The 16,373-nt window shown below is 39.9% G+C and overlaps 1 protein-coding gene across 2 annotated transcripts in view; it reads right to left on the bottom strand.

The window, feature by feature from the left end:
- hcn1 (hyperpolarization activated cyclic nucleotide-gated potassium channel 1) overlaps positions 1-16,373 on the bottom strand; it is a 71,135-nt gene that overhangs the window by 36,529 nt on the left and 18,233 nt on the right. For both annotated transcript variants that reach the window (XM_080304176.1, XM_026173561.2), the window contains exon 3: positions 3,687-3,848. In XM_080304176.1, coding sequence (XP_080160302.1) covers positions 3,687-3,848 — 162 coding nt within the window. The remainder of the gene's footprint in view (positions 1-3,686; positions 3,849-16,373) is intronic.

Raw genomic sequence — 16,373 nt, 5'->3', positions numbered from 1 at the left:
TCTGAGACTGACTGCAAGAGGAGGTCAGGAGAGAGGTACAACAGTGGTGTTGGAGATCTGATGGAAGCGATGGAATTAATGCAGAAAAGTACCATCAGATTTTGAGCTTGTTTGCAATATCATGCATAAAGCATCTGATTGACAGTGGCTTCATTTATAGAAAGACAATGATCCCAAACACGGTGCTGATACAGTATAAAAGCATATCAGGATGGGAAAACACAAGATGGATTGGTCTCCCTAGAGCTCAGACATTACTGAAGCAGTGTGGGATCATCATAACAGAGAACAGAACAAAAAGGTAGTTAATATCCAAAGAAGAGCTTCAAGAAGCCTGGATATCTATTCCTGAAGAAATATCAAGAAAGCTGCCTGAGAGAGTTTAGGATGTGTCAATTCACCAGCAAGTAGCTAACCCATCAGAGAAAGTGTAAAACAAACATACAAAGCCATCTTTGCAATGTTTTAGCTACATACAAGTGAATACAGCTTGGAGAAAGGGTTTCGTGTCATAACAGCTCACCCACAGGCTTCTAGCACTGATTTATGCCTTATTTGTTTTAGAGGCAATTTTTGCAGGCTGCAGCTATAGCCACACGGGGGGCACCAAATTAGGCTTGTACACCATCTCCCTTTGATATTGATTTGCATAGAAGGAGGATGTACCAGCTTTATTCTCAGTAAGATCAGCAACACGCAGCGTGCATGCAAGGAGATGTTTATCATTAAGTTTTACAGCGACAAGTAATTATGAACCCAGAGTGTTGCTGTTTAAAAGGAAGTTTAAGAATCTGGGTTACTGAGGAGATGTTCGCCCGTAGTTACCATTAACAAGGATGAATTGTGACAGTTCTGTGGGAAATTACATCAGTGCAAATTCCTTTGGTGCGAACAGAGATGGATAATGTCTGTTTGGATGAATAACACATGCTAGCTGGTATCAAACGCACTTGGGCAACTCGTTGCCTCCAAGTAAAGATGAGAGCTGTGACGTTTATAAAAGCTGACATTTGCACCTCCGGTATGATGCCTCTAAACAGTTCGTGCGCTCGTGCAGCACAGAAATGTTTGTCACAGAAAGAGGGAGAGGAGACGGCAAAAGAGCTCCGCGGGGGAGTATTTACAATCAGCATTACCCAGGAGGTCTGCACGCGCTCACAGCAGTCCAAAACGGGCAAGCACAGTCCGCTTGACCTCAACTCAAGAGGAGAAGAGGGAAGATGAAAGATACAGAAAAAGTCCAAACGAGGGGACAGTCCCCAAAGAAATCAAACATAAGCTGTGTTGACACTGTCCAGTTGTCCAGCTTTCTACTGTACACAGGGGACACACTGGCTTACATTTTTCATACACTGATACACGTAACTAGAAAGATTACGTCAGCGTGTATATTGTGAATTTTCACCTAGGGCCGCAAGACACTCCACAATCACCACTCACTCTACTGTTACATTTACAGTCACAATCAGTAATACAAAAAACAGTAATACACAAAGTAACGTGTAACATTATGCTACATTTTTACAGTCGTGAAAAGGAAAGCTTTCATTGCTGCGAAAATCACTTGAAGTGCAGCAATAACTTGAAGTGATTGTTTCCGTATGGCTTTGTTAGTCTCTCGCATCGCTGTGGAGGATATTTGGCCCATGCTCCTTAATGACGTTGTTTCAGTTCATTGAGGTTTGCATGTATTTGTTTATGCAACATAAACAAATACAGCAACCATGCTTGCTGTATTCCCTGTCCCTGGTTTAAACTGGTTGCAGTATGACGGCAATAACCAGACTGTGAGAAATACAGATCAGATCGTTGCAAAGAAGAAATGAAATACATGTGTCTTTTTTTATTCGTTTGTTTTTTAACAATGACAACTAATATGTTTAACACGTGTTAGTGAACACAAAGTATTTTCCACATACAGAGACAAGTATTACTGGGGATATTTAAAAAGCAAACAAACAAAAAAAAACAGCAACCTTTTTTAGTTATTTACTGTTTTGTACATCCAATTTCTATTTCATATGTGGGATGGTAATCTTAACACATAGGACTCTTACAATGACATATAGTGTCCCTGTCCTATCTCTGATATTAGTCTGACAAATACAGAAATTCTCGTCTTTTCATCTGAAGCTGAATAGCTGGGTAGGATAGGTCTTAATAAGAAAGACTTAAAAGGAAGAGGAAGCGGGTTTGAGTGACACTTAAGATGAGATATTTTGTGTTATTGTGATAGGATAATAGTTATATTAATTCTCAAAGAGAAACTTTCTATTACTAGGAGGGCTAACAATGATGTTGAGGTGACAGATGCCACTGCTGCAACTTTCACTTTGAACCTATTTTGGAACTATAACATGACCAGACATTGTGAAAAGACCACCAGCTGACGATTAATAATACTACTACTACTACTAATAATAATACATTTCATTTAAAAATAGCACCTTTCAGAGCACCCAAGGACACTGTACAACAAATACACAATATACACAATAATAAGAGTAACAGATAAAAGTTAAAAGCATGCAGAGGTTTAAACATAAGCAATTTTAAACAGGTGAGTTTTAAGGGTGGACTTAAAAAAAACACCTTATTCAAGGTATTGCAATAGCTTGAAGTCTAGACTTCAAGCTATTGCAATACCTTGAATCCTTTCTTTTTCAGCCATTCTGTTGTAGTTGGTGCTTTGCATGGACAGATGGCATCACATCTGACTCTAGAATACTTTTGGTATACAAAGGACTTCACAGTCAACTCAGTGACTGGAGGATACCCAGGTCCTGTAGCTGCAAAACAAGCCCAAACCATCACCCTTTCAGCACCGTGCCTGACAATTGGTATGAGGTGTTTGAGCTGATGTGCTGTGTTTGGCTTTACAACAAATATGGCGCTGTGCATTATCAAACATCTTTCACCTTGTCTTGATAAGATGAAGCTTTGCAAACCTAAGCCATACTGCCGTGTTCTTTTTAGAGACAAGAAGCTTCCTCCTGGCAACTTTTACCATGCTAACTGAGGCCTGTGGAGTTTACTTACCTAGTGAAGCAGTAAAGGTGTGCTGAGGTTTTCACAGGACTGTGTAAACTTTATTTTTCACATGACTGTTTATAAAGTCTATGGGTGGTAATTTAAAGAAATACCAAAGAGGCCAAATCACTGTCAAAAAAGACTAATGTTTCGCTTTGCTGCCCATTTTTTTAACAATGTTTTGCTTTATTTCTATAATCTCTCTCTGTTACAATCTAATGTAATTTTAGGACTAACTAGAGCTGTGCTACAAAAATCTGCAAAAATATATTTGTGTCTCTGTCCTCATGTTGTTTACATACATAATAAAACAGAGTGCTATCTATTTTTGTGGGCCATGTACAGGTGTGGTATTAGCATGATGTAGCAAGTGTATTTTAACGGGGGAAAACAAGGTGGACACATTTCAGTGCTACGAGAAAAGGCCCTTTCAGCAAACCCCTGCACTTTTAAATTGTTAGCTGGCTACATCTGATCACATCTGTTCATTTATGGTTTTGATTAAAAAATAAGATTTAGAAAACTGCTGTATAGGAATGAGATTGTTTCCATAGGCTTGACATGTGGCAGGTGTTAAAAAGCGAGTCTGCTGTACAGCTTTTATACAGTAAAAATCCAAAAATAACAAACAAAAGAGAAGAGTGTGTAATACTTACAACCATACCGTTTAGGGACACCCAGCAGTCAGGGGGGAAGTCTTGGAGCAGAGGCACCAGATACTGCAGACAGCCATCCCAGTGACACAGAAGCAGCATCATACCTATCAAATTAAATATTCTTACCACTGCACTAGCCAGGTCATAGGTCATATGGAAAATCTGCCAAAGAGAAAGACAGAAGAAAGGAGAGATAGAGACCTCATCAGCATCTGCTTGGTTGTGCGAAAGCATTTATTCAAATTCTGACATTCGTAAGCCAAATGCAAGCACGGCATTACGAAGAAATATAAACTTCAGTAAGCAACACAGACACAGCGGCCCAGATTTAGATCTGTAAGAGTCTCAAACGTTGGATGCACTGGTATTTCAGGGACACAAAAAGATTAAAAAAAAGATTAAAAACACTTAAAACGCTCACAAAAGTACAAAGTCACCTTTGAAGCTGAGGGCACAGTGTGCCTGTCTGTCCTCAGCGTCTGTGTGTGCCTGCACGCGTGTGTGCGCATGTATCTCTGCACTCACAGATGTTGAGCTGCTCATAACTGAACACGGCTGCTTTCCAAAAAAAATAACCTGACCAATAGAGGAGACACATAGAGCTAGAGTAGGTAGCACAGAGCAAGTGAAGTGAATGATGAGGGGAAGTGCAAACTTCTGGAATAATTAGCCCGTAAGTGTGTTTCAATGCTGTGAGCTGGAAAAGGTGTCGGTGCTGGTGTGGCTGTTTAATCAGAGCCCGAAAGTTTCAGAATAGAAAGTCATCAGCGGGGTGAGTAAGCATGTCTGCGGCGCAAAGCGGTTTCATTTACGTCGGATCTGGCCGAAGAGAATTGACTCACGCCTGGTTGGCTGTGGCTTTAATTCAGAGTTTCTCATTAGCATCAGAAACCCATTACTTATTTCCAGGTTAGTTATTCCATAATCTTCCTCACACCGAAGCTCAATCTCTCCTCCCGCCAGCCCCCTGGTTCGTTTTGCATAATAAACCTGCCCCATTCGCCAGTTTGTTGAATTGAGACATTTCAGGTAATTACCATCTATTTTAAGTTCATGTCTTTCCATTCCCCATACATTACCTGTTCTACCTATTATACATATAGTCGCTTCGCTTGTTTTTTAAATGAGAACTGATGAACTTTTTGTTTCGGGGGTTTCCTTTTACTGACAAATGTTTACATTTGTATATAATACAAGAAATCAAGGATTTTCAGGTAAGTAAACATATATGTACAACACACACCAGTATCTTTATCTCTATATCTAAAACCTTGGTCATTTATGGTCTTTTTCTGTCCTTGTGTGCACCTAAACACTAACAAAAACACTACTACTACTGCATATAATTTAGTTCCAAATAAGCCCAAATAAGATCTGCAAGAGCATGGACTTCAGGCTGTGCTGATATGAACCAGTTTTGCCATTTGTATGCAAAATCATCTGTTAAACCCCCACCACCACCAAACCCCAGGTGTTTTAGAGGCTCTTTTAATCTTCCTCTCTCCACCCCGGTCTATTGTGACTGCCCTGTAACCTTTCTGAATAAAGGACAGTGTCCGCACATAGAACAGAGGAGAGAACAAGAGGCTGAGCTGGTGCTCAGATCCCTCTATGGTTCAACTCATCCATGGGGAGATATAGTGCACTGCCATGAAAGGCTAAAATTAGCCACTAGCTTACAGGACGGCTGTCTCAGTGCACCCAGTGTCTCTTCTGCTGCCTATATCTGTACTCTTATTTTAGCAGAATTCGCTCTCCCTCTGTTATGTGCGCATGCATATTTACATATAGCCTGATGACATAATAAGGAAAGCGACAGAGCATAAGGTAGCCGTGAAGTGATAAAGGTATCTATTTCTGGAGGTGCATGCTCCTGAAGGATTGCAACAAGACTAGAAAACAGGAAGTAGTGGGCCCTGTTTGAATTGCAAATGACTCATAGGCAGAAATAGGAAAAGGCTGATCACTCTGTCTCCACTTTCTTTTTTCAGTTAATACATAAGCAAAAGAGTGAAAAATAAGGATGAAGTTTTTTGGGTACATTTCTATGACGCGCGAGGGTTACAGGGAGGTCTCACAAATTCCCAGGGACAGTCTCACTTTGCTGGGAAGCCTCTGTGACCTTTGGGTCACGCTGAGTCAGAGAGGCTAGAGAGGAAATGATGTAGATGCTCATTAACACAATGTGGAGTTTATTTGGGTTTGCATTGCAGCGGCATCACTTTGAAAAGCCTGCAAGCAGCAGGAGGTAGCCACAAGGCAGGAGTGGGGTTTTTTTGTTTTGTTTTTTTCAAATAGGGTTTTAAAGAAGAGGCTGCAGGTGTAGATCGCTGGTCAGGTCACCAGATTAAAAAGGATAACCTTCACTGTGATGTGCAGATATGTAAGGATAAATTTGAACTGTGTGAGATGGTTCACTGAAGCGCACTCTGCTAATACAAACACAATGTCTCCATATTGCCTTTACAGAGTGTTTCTCATAATTAAAAGAAAGCATTTGCACATACTCGATCATCCAACTTCTCTTTTGAGAATTAACTGTGTTGGACAGCCTCTTTCTTTCTTTTTTTTGTGGTAATCTGTTGTTTTATCTCACTGTAAGGCTTCTAAGAAAACATGAATTGTATCAAATTGGGCAAAGGAAGGAATGCGGAGAGTGTAGGTCCGAATTTACATCTATTTGACTCAAGCAGACAAAGAAAACACACAACTTGCAAAGCTTTCATGTAGCACACAGCCGGCCCCTTGCTCAGGATATGTGTCACAACTAAGAACCATGCGCTTCAATTTGCTAATATGCACCTACTCGATCACCCATCAGCAACGTTCTGTTTCGTGCAGTCAGCAGTGTGTCTGAGCATCCCGCTGATGGAGAGGAATGATTAATATATGCCTGTGTTCTGTTCAACGTTTACTGTAAGGGAAATCAATCCAGATCTAAAAATAAAAGCAACAGAGTTCTGACAACAGCTGAACAGCTGGTCAAATAAATAAAAAAGTGACTACTGCTGAGGACTTTACTGTATGGCACGAGTTATAAAATGTACTATGCAATCGTTTATCATTGTGGCAAGAAGCAAATTGATCCTTTTACTAAACTCTTTAAAAATGCTTCAACTTTTGTCAGACCAGCATTTAAAAAGTCTAAATTTCTTCTTAATTTTGATAAATCAGCCAGTGCAGAGTGGTTACAGATTGTTAGCTCAAGGCTCAGTGTCTGCCATTTAAGAGATAAGTCTGTTTTCACAAAGACTCGAAGCCTATAGTGTAGGTTTGTTTTCAGTACTGGCCATTTATTTCTATTTTGTTTGTGTCTTGCCCTGCTAGAGGTTTTTTCCTGTTAAAAGAGAGGTTTTTTTTTTCCCACTTCCGCCAAGTGGCTGCTCATAAGGTGTCCTCTGATTGTTCATGTTTTCCCTCCATTATTGTAGGGTCTTTACCTTACAATCTAAAGTTCTGATTTGGCACTATATAAATAAAATTTAACTGAATGTAAAATGTTTGAAAAATGTTGCTCCAATAGCAACATTAATATAAAGTTTATTCTGTGGTTTAAGACAGTTTTTGCAGTTCGGTGGCAGTGAATCGCTCTGAGATAAACATTTGAAACCAAATTTAGACTCAAATCTGTCATATGACAGATCCGAGTTCATTTTGAGCAACTATAACGTTTTCATAAACCTCGTGCACAGGAAAGGTAGAGCTGACACAGAGCCAAAAGCATATCCAATGCTCTTGTTTGGCTTTGGCAAAATATAGGCTTGGAATTAAATGCATCAAGCTCAAATTTGACTGGGAATTAGGGCATAGGTCAGCATAATCCTGTAATACATTGGAGAAAAACAGCCAAGATTTGATATGATAGTGATAGAAAGTCACACGCTAGCTCTGTCAAGCCAGTAGGTCGCTCATGCACTTGGTCTTTCCGCATCCTTTTGATGGGTTGTTAGAACAGAGCAGAGAACATTTTGAAACTTTGCAGGTATATTTTTATGTAAAGCAGCATGCTGATACATAATACTGCAGGGATTAAAATTCAAATCAATGTTGCCCACAAGGTATGGCACGAAGAGTTTTTGCTTATACAACTGCGAGCTGTCTGGTGGATGTATGCACTGTAGGCAGACATTTTGAATCCTATGCACAGAGAAGAGAGCATGCAAGAGAATTACTCATCACCAAGCATCAAGCTGTGGGCCTGAAACACGCAATTACAAACTGTTCTTTATGCATCTTCAAATTGGACATGAGTGACCTCTGTTTGAGGTTAGCGAGGATTAGCATGGGACTAATTTGAGGAGATTAAATCCACCACTGGCTATTAGATTGAAGGATAACAAAACTGCTTCCAGGAAAATCTGGAATTCTCCTGCTTAGCATCATCTTGTAAATCTCCTGCTGGCTCTCTTTTGGTTTTGCTTAATCACGAAATTACAGTTGAACTTGGATTCTAAAAAATCATACCGGGACGTAATGAGAATTCACTGGGAATTTGCAAGTTTCCTGTTTTCTTTTACTGCCTTTCCTCCTCTGAAGGCTAAAAAGCTTTTGCCCGCTGTACTTGGTCTACTTAAAAAAAGGCAACAGCATGTAAGGCTAAATGAGCAACATTCTATATTTTCTATGGCAAAAAAACATTTCAATGCCGGTCTGTCTCTTTCTGAAAGAAAAGCAGCCTGCTGGAAGTAATCATAAATCCCATCACTGAAATGTGCAATGTGTAATCACATTGGTGTAAGTATAGTTCAGCAATAAATAAATATAAACAGAGCTGGCATTATTTCAGAGCTTCAGGCAACATACTGTATGTGCTGGGACGCTAATCAGTCAGCAGATCTGCTTATCATACAGACTGGGATACTGTGTAAGAGGAGAGGAAAAGCCTTTCTAGCAATGTTGTGCTTGTAACTTGGTTCTTGCCAAATCATGCGTGCAAGTACATAGGCTGCATAAAAAGCTCTGAATCTCAATGCAGAGGAACATTTAGGTAATGAGGCCCAGCAGTAATTAGGAGACAGAGACTTAATTAAGAGCCACATAGTGATCAATAGGATCTTAACACAGGCAGAAAACAAGCGATGATCTATTAATATAGTAAAGGACCCCCTAAACCATCATTGCTTCTTCATCGCAGGCTCTCATGCATGCATTTAAAACTAAAAAAATAGCAGCATTATCAGTAAAATTTATATAAACTGTTCAAGGTAAAAAGTAGCATTAAATAGAAATTCACCAAATAACCTGGTAGGTTGTTTAAGTAGTTGTTATTTCCAACTGATGCATGCAGTTCATCTCTAAGCTATCAGTAAAGACAATAGACAAAAGATTATTAAAAAAAAATCACAGCCTCAGTTACTCTTCCAGATATCGATTTAGTTGTTATGAAAACAAAATATTTTCACCATACGGACTCATCCCACACAGGCCCTGACACACTTAGAGAAGCCGAAGTGTTTCACATAAAAACAAGTCTCAAGAATCATATTGAACTGTATGATTTTAGAGCAGAACTGCAGTAATAACTGCACACGCAGACGTTTGCAGCTAAAACAGTGACACCGTGAATCAGAATTGTCTCCAATTTGAACAGGCCACTGATATTTTTTCCTCTTCTGGAATCACAAATGTTCTCTTTTTATTCCTGTGCACCCACTCTGATATGATTTCTGCAACATATTTCATCTACCAATGCTTGAATGTACCCTCATGACCTCAGCAGATGCAAATTTCTGAGCATCAAATACAACTGCTAACGTGCCTCAAATATCACCAGTGAATGTGTGAAAGCGAAGGGCTCAAACTGGATGTGTGATATCGCAGAAGATCCTGATGCTCTTCCTCACCTCGCAGCTTAACTACCAGCCAATCAGTGGACACATTTAACTAGACAACTCTTCCCCTCGGAACTTGTCGATCACATCTTTCAGTCCAAGGAGATCTTCCTCACGGGAACGCTGCTGATCATCTGCTCTGCTTTCCAGCGTTTCTGTGTCCGTCAGCATTATTCTCTTGTTCTTCCACTAAGCACATCACACTTCACCGCAAGCCGAGCTACTTTGCCCGCTGTCTCACCCGCTCTGCGTCTATTTTAGTCGTGTGAGCGTGATAACCTTAACACTTCTGTTCTGCCTTAATCTGCGCTCTACCAGGGACCCGCAGGGATCAAATTTATGATCTTCTCTGCGTGGACAGCATTGGTGATCCACTCTGTGTGCTAAGCCTTTTTTTTACTGTAATTATATAGACATCAGTCCCAGAGTCTGTAGGGATTCACGTATGCAGTTAATGCATTCTAGAAATTTCCTGCAGGGCTTATATTAGCCTGCTCTGCGCAGGACAGGTATGGTGCATTAGGACAACAAGTAAATGTATTTATGGATGAATGTTCTATTGATTTGTACCTGTAACCTGAGCAGTGGTAACAAAATAACATCAGCTCAGGTCTAATAAATCATGTACACAAACACAAGCAGTACTTATAGCTCGGACAGCAGCACCAGTGCATTTATAACTCAGTGCACTCGGTGCAATGAGAAAATTGCTGGGAAGTGAAAGAGGCATGTGTGGACATATTGTCCAAAACATGTTAGTGCCCTCAAGAATAACCGTTTTCCCACATGACCCATTTTTAACGTCATCTGTTCGGTTATGCAAGTCTGTTGACAGTTTCACTGCATCATTATAGGAATCATCATTACGAAGTAAGGCTGAGGGAGGGAAGAAGGAAAAAAGAAAAAGAAAAACGAGCTGTGAGCGGACAATGAGCTGACAGAGAAGCGTGCATCTTTCACACAACAATCCCAGGCCAGAAATAAAAGAAGAAAATACTAATGCTGACATAGTATTACTCTGTTTTGACATTGACCAGGACTTTTTCTCATTCAAATTATCCCAAGGAGCAACTCTCCAGAAATGAAAGCGCACAATGCAGCAATGAAAGAAGAAGCTCAGTAGAGGAGCATTTAAACCTCATATCCTCTGTATGTATGTGCACAGCATAAAGTAGGGTTTACTGCGATTCATTTATGGTTTTTTTAACACTGTTATACAAGAACGTGGGCGGGCTTAATTTTATTAAATTGTTTTATTGCTTCAGAAAAAATTAACTTTTTTTAAAGGAGAAACTACAAAATGATTGTGCAGTCAAATATAGTTCCTGAAAGCAGTGAAAATAGAAATATCTGAATTGACAGATCAGACTTTTAAGAAAAAATCTAATTTAGTCAAGACAATCTGAGCATCTCCGTAGATCTGCATTAATAAAGGCTAGACTGAAAAAGAAAGAAAGAAAGAGGACTGCAAGTTTTTCCTTTGTGCAAATGTCACAGCAGCGCAGTGAAAGAGAGACAGAGAGAGTGCTGTAGTCTGAGTTGTGGTTGTACTAAGAAGGTAGTCAGGGAAGATTAGTGCTCATGTGAGAGCAGGAGGGATTTGACTGGATTGCACAGGGTGACCCGCTGTGCTCATGTAAATATCAGCAAGATGGACGGTATCACAGTGTGCATCGAGGTCACACCCGTCCCGATACACTTGGGGATGGAGGGGTGGAGATTGCCTGGTGATGCAATTTTAGACTGATTTTTATATATTTCTTTTTAATCATCATAATCAAAGTTGCAGCTGAAGCTTGGTTAAAAAAATATGATGGCATTAACAGTGTGTGTCTTTTCGGGATGATTGTTTTAGGAAGAGAAAAACATAAAAGAGGAAATCAGGAAATGGAAGAGTGAATGCATACACCCTTGAGGGCAGTCTGATGTTATAATTACTCATCTGACTAGCAGTGGAGCAGCATCATACTAACTAGTTCCACATATCTCTTGACTGCATGACTACAGCTGACATGCTACATATAGTCCTGTCCATACTGTAGCCATGGATTTGTTTACCGCCATAGTGGTTCCTCCATGTATGTGCTTAGATTCACATAAACAGCTGGATTTCAGCACATGAGCACGTCATCATGACAGATGGATGAAGGGTGCTTCGCTAAGTTGATCCACCGCAACATTAGCTCTTGGGAAGTGAAACCCTAATGCCTCAGTAGTTAGTAATCAATTAATTTGCACACAAAGCATCATTACAGGATGTCTGCAATGAGTGTCGGTGCTTGCCTTTAAACAATCAAGGGATCGTTACGCTCCTCATGCAGAATCAGTCAATAACAAACAGGTTTATAGTGATTGGTCAATTATTCAATAAGTTGGTTGATAAGGACGAATATTCTCAAACCATTTTGTCAATCAACCACTTATTTTTCAAGCTGAACCTTTGATGGTTCAGGTTTTGTTTTATTTTTAGTCATGAAGGCTTAGATCACAGAACAGGAATTTTTCTTTTTGTTACTTTTGTTTCTGGAGAAAATTCTCAAAAGAGCATCAAATAAAATGAACATTTTTGCAGTCGAGTGGATCGTAAAAAACCCAAACAACTGCAGCTAATGACACTCTTCCTCTTGCCGATGCAACGCTTGCAATATCAGTGTGTGTGTGTGTATATATATATATATATATATTAGGGGTGCAACGATACTCGTATTGATATTGAACCGTTCGATACAGTGCTTTCGGTTCGGTACGTATATGTATCGAACAATACAAATTTTTAATTTATTTTATCAACTTTCCTTCTGACAATGCTGTCTGTGTTGAGCGCTCAGTGGATCTGCGCTCGACAGTGCAGCCTAGGCGGAGTAGTCGAACGCAGATTCACTGAGCGCAGGGCAAGCTAGCCAGACAGAAGCTAAGCTCCTTGCAACATGGCAAATTGAACCTCCCCCACCCTCATTCAGATCTGGCGTTTGGAACTATTTTGGTTTTCATGTGACGTATGACCCTGAAGGTAAGCGCGTCATGGACTAAAGTAAAACAGTATGTTGGATGTGCCATGCAATGCTTAATTACATTGGTGGGAACTAGTGTGTTAGCGCAGTTAGCTCGTTAACGTGTTGGCGGTCCAGCCCCATGCACGGGGCTCGTTAACTTGCCGTGTTGTGGCGTTAACGTCATTTCAACGAGATTAACGCTGACAGCACTAGTGGGAACACAATGAATATGACTGCACATTTACTCCAAAATCACCGATGGGCAAAGACAAGTGGAAGCAGACAAAAACAACAAGCAGGCATGCTACAAACTTTACCAGAGTCATTTAGACAGCTGTTAGCACATGATTCTCCTTGTGGGGACCTGATATGTTTAATATGCTGCTGAGAATATAGCCCAGAAGAAGCGTATAGTATAGCTTTATTTTGGAAAGAGACATTTCTCTGTAATAAACTCTCTTTTCCAAAGATGAGTGATTTCTCGATCAGATAGATTTTTTTTATTACTTTGTTGTTTCAGCAACATTAAATTTAAAAACTGTACTTTTGAGTTAAAATATATATTTATAATTTTAATAAATGACAAATTAAAAAGGCATGAACATTTTTTTTGTATCGAAAAAATATCGAACCGTGACACCAAAGTATCGAACCGAACCGTGAATTTTGTGTATCGTTGCACCCCTAGTATATATATATATATATGTGTGTGTATATATGTTGCTGAAACAAAAAAGTAATAAAAAATATATATATATCTCAGGGCTCGCAAAATTTCAAAATCCCTGGTAGCCCTTCGGGCAGGGACTCTTCAGTTTTTGGTAGCCCAAAATAAATTTAAGTAGCCCGAATAAAAAAGAGAGCAATTTTTTGATTGATGTTTTGTTTCCTTTACAATATTATACATTAAAGTATAACATTGTATAATTATATAATATTAACTTCTTATCTTGTGCGCGTTTTTTATTTTGACAGCGAATGCGCACCTGCGGACCACTTATGTGCAGCCCTGGTTATTTAGCTCGTCATATTGCAGCCACAGAAATTCTTTTGTCCATGAAACCATAAAGCTGCACTTTCTTTGTGCCTTATAGTCTGATTTGTCATAACTTTTCCGTTTTGTGATCACTTCTTGGTCCCCATGTTTGAAACAACCACAAGAAGCACAAGTTGATTGCACGCGGTCACACTTGGTCATAGCACCGTCTCCAACCACTGTTTTCCAGTGTGTGACTATAGCATTACGTACCAGGCATCTCGTCTTTCACTGTGACCCTGGATATGTCACCAAGATACTTCCTACATGCACAGCTACAACACTACCAACCAGTACTCAAAGTATTCTACTGTATTCCTTACACCGATCACTTGCGCCTCTGTTACAGTATTCCAGTAAAAATACAAACCTATACATTAATTGCAAACCAAGAAAATGGAGCTAACATGTGTGTTTTTCAACAGCCACCAGGATCTTTTTCTGTTCTTAAGTAGTGTTTATGTCTGAACATATGAAAAAAGCAAGTGAAAATGAAACAAAACAACGAGTGACAAGAAAAACTTAACTGTTCACATACAAACCTTGAACCCTTGTACCTGTGCCTGAAAAAATGGACTTTGTTGCCCTTATAGAAACACTGGAGACACTGTAGTATGGCTTACAGCACATGAAGTGCGTTAGGCTGCAGAGACAATCAACCAGCATAGATCATTTGGAGGATTCTTGATGTGTCATGTGACAACTTTCTGTACTGTGCGCACACTGCAGAGGGAAACTAGTCTCCATGAGGGGATATCCCATGGGAAAGGACAGAAGATCAAAGCTGCTTTCGCTGACAGCTTTTTTCTACTCAGAACTCTAGAGAGGGGTAACAGAAATCAGGACTTCTTTTTTGCTAAATACTGAAATACGATGTGTTTTCAAAAACAAAATTATGATAAAAATAAGCCACAGTTGTTGGGATAAAAAGCATCTCTATTTCACTGCTCTGGTGCTGCTGTAACTATTATAAGAAGAGTATGGTGTTTAAGGTGATTGGAAGTATTAATTACTATGAATTATAACCAGAAACAGCTGGTAGTTTGAAAATAATACACACGTGATTCTGTTTCCTGTCGCTTTCAGTCTTGCCGTCTTTACTGTGCAGACATGTCCGTTCATATCTTATATCAAATAAAAGGCTGAGCTGAGAGACGGACTGGCAGCAACAGTAAGAGATGAAAAGAGTCAGAGTATGCAATAAGCAGAAGTACTCCCGACGGAGCAGTATAAAACATTTTGAACATCGTGCACAGCTTACAATGACACCACGATACAAAGCGACCTGTAAAACCAGCCAGCAGTTGTTGGTTAAGAGATGTTGACGTGCAGTATGAAATACAGATACATTTATTATGGATATTCCAGATTCAACACGTATGGTCATCCCCATTTTCAGTTTGTCTTATACCCCAGTGAGATAAGCGAGCTTGTGCACTATCAGCACCCAGACAGGCTGTCCTTGAGCCTCTGGAGGAGCAAAATGAAGGACACCAAACAGAAGACACAAAGGTCATCATGCTCCAGAAGGCTCGTCTGGGCCTGCATCTATCAGGCATTCCTTAAATTGCGACAACCAAAAAGGTCATTCAGCTACAAAATAGCCATAACAGAAAGTATATAATATTACAATTCACACAAAAGTAGATTTTATTACAACACTTGGAAAACTAACACCAACACACGTCGCTGTTAAGTATCAGTCAAATATCTGTAGGGGCTATTAACGGCCCATATTGTGCCTTTTAACTAATATTCATCTGTGGTATTGCAGTAATTGCAGCACATTATTAGTTTTACACATTACAAAATGCTACAGATCCTGAAAGCAAAACATGTGCAGTGTGTCTTTTTTTCCTGTTTCCATCCCTGCAATCCCAACTGGTCACAGCACAGCACACAGTGTCCCTCCCTGGATCTGGTTCTGCCAGAGTTCTTCCTGTTAAAAGGGAGTTTTTCCTTCCCAATGTCGCCAATTACTTGTTCAGAATGTGTTGTCGATAACTGTGGTTTTTCTCTGTCTTTCTCTTTACCTTACAATATAAAGCACCTCGAGGTGACTGTTTTGTAATTTGGTGCTCTATAAATAAAACTGAATTAAATTTTCAGTGTGATGGTTCATTATTTTGATTCAGTTTTCTGCCCTATTTGCAACTCATCTAACTTCACTGCTTCCTAGGCCCCCTCTCCCTCCTGCTGTTCTGTTTATGAGCTGCACAAATTCATTATTTGATACTGCAGGAATAGGGATGGCTATCGAAACCCGGTTCTTGTTGAGAACCGGTTCCCACAGTTTCAATTCCTTGGAATTGTTTGCCATTTTTGCAAACGATTCCCTTATCGATTCCAGTCGCCCTGAATGACGTCACCGCATTGCGGAGAGAAGATATAAAACAAAGTTCTAAGCTAATCGACCTTAGTGTTCTCTTTTTTTAAAAAGAATTGATAAGAGAATCGATAAAGAATCGAATCGTTAAACAGAATCGAAAATGGAATCGGAATCCATCCATCCCATCCATTCGCTTCCGCTTATCCTTTTCAGGGTCGCGGGGGGCGCTGGAGCCTATCCCAGCTGTCATAGGGCGAGAGGCGGGGTACACCCTGGACAGGTCGCCAGTCTGTCGCAGGATCGAAAATGGAATCGGAATCGTGAAAACCTTATCAATACCCACCCATATGCAGGAATGACACCTTGTGTATTTTTTATTTACAGAACCCATGTGTTGAAACCACATATTTGCCATAATCCCTCTGTTTTTATATGTATGCTGTTAAATATGTTATATATGTTATGTATGTTGCAGCATATTGTATTCTAACCAAACCT

The sequence above is a fragment of the Astatotilapia calliptera genome, chromosome 7 (genome assembly GCF_964374335.1).
Source record: "Astatotilapia calliptera chromosome 7, fAstCal68.1, whole genome shotgun sequence".
Taxonomy (NCBI): domain Eukaryota; kingdom Metazoa; phylum Chordata; class Actinopteri; order Cichliformes; family Cichlidae; genus Astatotilapia; species Astatotilapia calliptera.
Note: the sequence above shows the minus strand (reverse complement) of the source record. Positions and strands in the feature narration are given on the sequence as shown.